We start from the raw sequence: 7,187 nt of genomic DNA on the forward strand, positions 1-7,187 counted from the left end.
CCAGTCATTGACTGTTCTCTCTACTACCGCATGGCAAGTCTAGGACAAAAAGGCTTATCAACAGTTTTTACCCCCCAAGCCATAAGACTCCTGAACAGGTAACCAAATGGCTACCCGGACTATTTGCATTGTGTTCCCCCCAACCCCTTTTTTAACGCTGCTGCTACTCTCTGTTTATCATATATGCAGTCACTTTAACTATACATTCATGTATATACTACCTAAATTGTCCCGACCAACCAGTGCTCCCACACATTGGCTAACCTGACTATCTGCATTGTGTCCCGCCACCCGCCAACCCCTCTTTAACGCTACTGCTACTCTCTGTTCATCATATATGCATAGTCACTTTAACCATACCTACATGTACATACTACCTCAATCAGCCTGACTAACCAGTGTCTGTATATAGCCTTACTACTCTTTTTTCAAATGTCTTTTCACTGTTGTTTTATTTCTTTACTTACCCACACACACACACACCTTTTTTCCCCGTACTATTGGTTTGAGCCTGTACGTAAGCACTTCACTGTAAGGTCTACACCTGTTGTGTCTATCTATTATGCCACATTGTTGCAAGGTGAACCTGCAAGCATTTCATGGTACTGTGTACTAGAGGTCTGCGCGGGACTGATTTCTTCATCCCCCTCTGCTGCTGCAGCTTTTGATTCCGTACCCGCCCGCTCCTGCTGGCTTTCTGTTCGACTCCTACCCGCATCAGCAAGAACTGGTCCCGAACCCAACAGTCCCACAATGTCATTTAGGCGTAGCCCATGTGACACAGCTCACTTGCTAGTCATGGTCCCAGCAATGTTGCGACCTACATGCAATATCAAAAGCGCTAAAATAACAGAAGAAATAGATTAAATTACTAGAGTACTCTACACCATTGAGACCACACATACTCTTGCATGCTTAACTAGGAGAGGAGAGGTAGGCTACTGAATTTAAAGCAGTGAATTCTGGAGTTTGTGTATAAAGTGACAGAGGTGCTTTTAATACAATAGGTAAACCTAGGCTAACACATACAAAACAGAAATATGACAATTTCCAGAGTTGTCTGTATGAACGAACGCACCGCAATTATTGTGTACCCTTTGCACATGACAAATAGACTTGACATAGGCCCAGGCTTCTTGTTAGTTCTGCTCCACACTATCAGTCAGTGAAAAATAAACATCTCATTGGTCCTTTCACATCCCACTAGCGAGGTGGTAGCCTACTCGAGGTAAACTGCAGCTCACACATGTACAATGTCTCCACAAATACGTTACATCACAGCATAAGGCTCGCTAAAGTAAAGACATATATATCTGGGCCTCATTTTGTGCAGAAAGACATTCCCCGGCACTGTACCAACGAATGGACCCCTGAGAGCAAAAACGGACCCCTGAGCAAATACAGTAGGTAAGTAACCAATGGCAACAATGAAACAGAAAATAGGAAGAAAGGGGTGTTTGTATCAACTCAGCTCAATTAAACAAAGAGGCAGAGAAGTACATTAAAAACATTAGAACACCTACTCATTGAAGGGTTATCTTTAGACTATTTTCTACATTGTAGAATAATAGTGAAGACATCAAAACTATGAAATAACACATATGGAATCATGTAGTAACCAAAAAAAAAAAGTGTTAAACAAATCAGAACATATTTTATAATTTGAGATTCTTCAAATAGCCACCCTTTGCACACTCTTGGCATTCTCTCAATCAGCTTCACCTGGAATGCTTTTCCAACAGTCTTGAAGGAGTTCCCACATATGCTAAGCACATGTTGGCTGCTTTTCCTTCACTCTTCGGTTCGACTCATCCCAGACTTCTCAATTTGGTTGAGATTGGGGGGTTGTGGAGGCCAGGTCATCTGATGCAGCACTCCATCACTCTCCTTCTTGGTAAAATAGCCCTTACACAGCTTAGAGGTGTGTTGTATCATTGTCCTGTTGAAAAACAAATTATAGTCCCACTAAGCCCAAACCAGATGGGATGGCGCATTGTTGCAGAATGCTGTGGTAGCCATGCTGGTGTGCCTTGAATTCTAAATAAACCACAGACGGTGTGGGGGTGCTTTGCTGGTGACACTATAACACCTCCTCCTCCATGCTTTACGGTGGGAAATACACATGCGGAGATCATCCGTTCACCCACACAAAGATACGGCGGTTGGAACCAAAAATCTCCAATTTGGACTCATCAAACCAAAGGACAAATTTACTCCAGTCTCATGTCCGATGCTCATGTTTCTTGGTACCAAGCAAGTCTCTTCTTATTGGTGTCCTTTAGTTGTGGTTTCTTTGCAGCAATTCAACCATGAAGGTCTGATTCACACAGTCTCCTCTGAACAGTTGATGTTGAGATGTGGCTGTTACTTGAACTCTGTGAAGCACTTATTTAGGCTATAATTTCTGAAGCTGGTAACTCTAATGAACTTATCCTCTGACGCAGAGGTAATTCTGGGTCTTCCTTTCCTGTGGCGGTCCTCATGAGAACCAGTTTCATCATAGCGCTTGATGGTTTTTGCGACTGCACTTGAAGGAACTTCCAAAGTTCTTGACATTTTCAGTATTGACTGACCTTCATGTCTTAAAGTAATGATGGACTGTCATTTCTCTTTGCTTATTTGAGCTGTTCTTGCCATAATATGGACTTGGTCTTTTACCAAGTAGGGCTAGCTTCTGTATACCCCCCCCACAACTGATTGACTCAAACACATTAAGAAGAAAAGGAATTCCACAAATTAACAAGGCACAACTGTTAATTGAAATGCATTCCAGGTGACTACCTCATGAAGCTGGTTGAGAGAATGCCAAGAGTGTGCAAAGCGGTCATCAAGGCAAAGGGTGGCTATTTGAAGAATCTCAAATATATTTGGGTTTGGTTAACTACACGATTCCATATGTTATTTCATAGTTTTGAAGTGTTCACTATTATTCTACAATGTAGAAAATAGTAAAAATAAAGAAAAACCCTCAAATGAGTAGGTGTTCTAAAACTTTTCACCTGTAGTGTATATGTTTACTGAACTGGAGCCATTCCCTAAGTAACACCAGTAAACCCTACAATAAAAGGCATTTCCCCCCTGGTAAAACAGTTCCTTTTCAGGCCTTTGTCATTAAGGTTACCTTAAATTCTGATGAAAGATAGACCTGCAAAAGACACTATATTAAAAAAAGAAGAAGTGCTCTTTCATCTGTTTAGGCACAATGTTTGGCTGATATTGGTCAATTAGGCTCCAGATGTAGGTGCAGTCAGACACGGGCTCTCCTACTGCTTTTACCTGAAGCACTAAAAACAAACTGTACATCTCACTGTTGCCATGACAGCTGCCTGACAAGAAGAAAACCGTTGACTGGTTGTCCCATCATGAGTCACCCTGATGAAAATCTTGGCAACAGAGCAGTTTCATATCCAGTGTACACTGGGACTAACCATTTTCAATTAAAAGGTCATAAAAAAGGGTTATATTTGCTGTGTATTTGCTGGCATGTGAACAACACTGCCTTTTGTATTGAATGCCAGGTCTGCTTTTGATGAGCATCAACATACAAAAGGTATCAAAAGGTTTTAAAAAATGTGTGTGTGTGTGTGTGTGTGTGTGTGTGTGTGTGTGTGTGTGTGTGGGGGAACAAGCAGATGGACCTCAGGAAACAGCATCACCTCTATGTGCCGAAGGATGCTGATCCTGCTCATGACAGGTGACTAAAATTTAATATATATAGAAGAAAAAGACAAGCAGGTCAGAGGCCTTCCTACCTGGCAACCCCTCCTGCAAAGTACACAAACAAGACACTGTGTGTCTCTGGCATCATCCTGCAATCTGTTGTTTAAACAACACGCTGCTCCCCGGCCTGAATACCAGCTGCAGTGAGACGTGAGAAGTGGGCAAGCAGACATTAACGGAGAGGAGGGAGGAGAGGGAGGCACAAGGCAGATGGCTGCCCAGCAGGAGAGGAGAGGAAAGGGAGTAATCAAAGCCAGGAAAGATGCATTCAGTTGCTACCTGTCTGGCCCTGCATCGAATCACCTCCCAAGAGGGATGTTGGGCAGAATGGGAAACTGGGGGAAAGTGGTCAGAGGGGTCATAGGGGACTGGCGTGCAGACGTAGACAGTGGGAGAATCTCATTCCATACTCCTCGCCTCCTCAAAAACCATTGAATGAGAAAGCCAGAGGTCCCTCCCCTCTGACCTTCTCCTCCAATGGGTTTTGAGAAGGTGGAGGGAGTTAGGAAGCGAGGAGTATGCAATTCAGATTCTCCCAGTGATGCTCCTCCTCAAAATGACACTCAAGTGGCATAGGTTACTACCTGGATTGTTAATGTGAAATGTGTATATCATTCTGGGAGTAAAACCATAGGCTAGACCTGTAGAGACATGAAGTGTTTACCCATTTCCGAGATGGCAGGAAAACTGAAAAAGTGCTGATAGACTACTAGACAACATTCTGTCAACAGCACAAGGGTAGCCTAGTGGTTAGCGCTTTGGACTAGTAACCGGAAGGTTGCAAGTTCAAACCCCTGAGCTGACAAGGTACAAATCTGTCGTTCTGCCCCTGAACAGGCAGTTAACCCACTGTTCCTAGGCAGTCATTGAAAATAAGAATTTGTTCTTAACTGACTTGCCTAGTTAAATAAAAGGTCAAATAAAAAATAAAAATAACCACAAGAACAGTGCAAATCTAAGGATGTTCATAACCTATTACACTTTAGTGATGAGGCCTATCAAATAAACGTAACAGGACAACATCATACACATAGTACATTCAAAGTGTGAAAATGTCATTGTGACAACTGTGCCATCAGAGACATTGTCTACAACGGAGATAAAGAAGTTGTTCACAAACCTTTAAAACGACGAAAGACATACAGTAAACGTATGAATGGGTAAAAAAGGCATACATGTGAATGATCAAGAACAATCTGTACACAGTAAGGAATGTATGACACATCTAGAGCAAGGTGTGGTGTGTGGGCGTTCCTGGAGCAAACATATGGTAAACTGTATTTTCAACCCACTTCAGTGAAAAGAACAGCAAAACAACGCATAAATGTAATGCTTGAACCAATATTATGACTCTTTCAACGTTCTTTCATACGCGTGCAACAAAGTAACGTTAACAATTGAGGCTGGGTTTTAAATTCGAGGACTAGACAAACTTCCTTGTCTTATCTGTATTGTTTTTCCTCCCACGTTCAAAGAACAGGAACATTGTACAATGTTTGACTTGTTTAACCTGTCTGGTTTGAGATTAATGGCTTGCATATTATTGTCTCTGGGTATATCGAAGACTAGAACATTCTTTGTTTTAGATTTTATTTTTTTAAAGCTTCTGCAGAAGGCTGAACTTGAGTTAGTTAGCATATGCTCTGATTAGCCTACAGCTAGCTGGCCAACTTTGGTTAGAAACAAACTAAACAGAGTTTTAAAATGGTTGTCAGTAATAGTACTATCATTTTGCATGCTGTAACAAATACCTTACCTTGATCTGCTTGCTCCATCCTCACGCTATTTGCTGTTTCTGCTATTCTTATTTGATCCAAAAGCTTGCAGGTTCCCCACTTCGCTCCTGCAATCTTGTGCACTCACATGTGGTAGGTGGGGTCCTCTGTGACGTCAAGCCGTAGAAAGAGCACGTAGAAGTGTAAACAGAGGGTGCGTTCGTAAATTCGCTCTGGCTATCTACTTCGTCTTCAGAGAGCTCTCGTCTGAGTGTGCCAGAGCGCAGAATAACTAATGAATTTACAAATGCTCAACAACCGTTGAATATGGCCGTTGTCAGTAAACGTCGACAAAAACTAAACAAGGCAGTTCCTAGACCGTCATTTGTAAATAAGAATGTGTTATTAACTGACTAGCCTATGTGACCGATGTGAAATGGCTAGTTAGTTAGCGTTGGTGCGCGCTAATAGCGTTTCAATCGGTAACGTCACTCGCTCTGAGACCTGAAGTAGTTGTTCCCCTTGCCCTGCAAGGGCCCCGGCTTTTGTGGCGCGATAGGTAACGATGCTTTGTGGGTGTCGGTTGTTGATATGTGTAGAGGGTCCCTGGTTTGAGCCCGGGGCGAGGGGACGGATGGAAGCTATACTGTTAGTTAAATAAAGGTAATGAAAACAGCCTCACCAGCTCTTCTAGGGTGAGTAAAATGTTCAGAGTGAGGTGTTCTCTCATATGTGTCTGGAAGTAGCTAGTAAGCTAGGCAACGTTAGCTTGGTGCTTGACTGCCGTTGTGATGTCAGAACGCTTGGATCAACCCTACACCGCGTCCAGTGTGGGCTCCCAGAGCTAAACTCTCTGAATTTACGAACACAACCAGAGCCAGGCACGTGTTTCAATGTGTAACATGTAATCAAGCTGTCTATTTCAGCACGCCAAGGCTGACAAACTAATATTTCACATTTCGTTATAGTAATTTTTCTATATTTCATTGTAGGACAGCCATATTGATGTCTTTCTGAACATACACAAGTGGATTTAATGTGGCCCCAGAGTGACCTTCCAGACTGGGTTTCAATCTGACCTGTAACCTAATTGATATACATCCAATATGAGTTTTGACTCAGACTATAACCAGACTGTCTATAGACTGTCTGTTGACACACCAGCCCCCCTTCATGATGATTTATTTATTAATTTGCATTCAAAGAAATACTTAACTAAAAATAAAAAGTATAACAAATACGTTTAAGCCATTTAATGGAGAGACTGGTTGTATGGGTATGCATATTGTATTACCCTCCCTTTCACTCTGGATTTAGACCTGACAAGGCTTTATATACACCTGTCATTACCAGAAACAGAGTGGGTCACACTCCCCATCATGTTCACACACTGTGTCCTGGTTAAGTCCTTTACTGGTTTTGAAACTGGACGCTAGGCCTAACAACGCATTACTGGAACAGTGCTGTCAGTCAGAAAACTCAGCGAATCATGAAAGACTACTGCCACCTGCAGGAGCAAATGGTCAGGAGCAGGCTTCCATGGGATTATTCTAGGTTTTAGATCAATATATATTCACATATTGATTGTGGCAGTGTAACTTCAATAATCTGTGGGAGAAAAACGAAAAAATGTCAGTTATACCTAAACAAATGTTTTATGTTTTTGGTGTTATCTAAACATAAACGTATTACTTACGTATTACGTATTACTTACTGTATCATCACACACTACTAATTTTGGTTTATTCATAT

General features: G+C 42.0%; 1 protein-coding gene across 1 annotated transcript in view; it reads right to left on the reverse strand.

Annotated features, from left to right (window-relative positions):
- The window catches only part of LOC115128645 (tumor protein D52-like), a 28,467-nt gene extending 22,858 nt beyond the window's left edge, over positions 1-5,609 (reverse strand). Inside the window, exon 1 of the mRNA XM_065017910.1 lies at positions 5,477-5,609. Coding sequence (XP_064873982.1) covers positions 5,477-5,495 — 19 coding nt within the window. The 5' untranslated portion in view covers positions 5,496-5,609. The remainder of the gene's footprint in view (positions 1-5,476) is intronic.
- Positions 5,610-7,187: the final 1,578 nt, after the last annotated feature.

This window comes from Oncorhynchus nerka, linkage group LG4, assembly GCF_034236695.1.
Source record: "Oncorhynchus nerka isolate Pitt River linkage group LG4, Oner_Uvic_2.0, whole genome shotgun sequence".
Lineage (NCBI taxonomy): Eukaryota > Metazoa > Chordata > Actinopteri > Salmoniformes > Salmonidae > Oncorhynchus > Oncorhynchus nerka.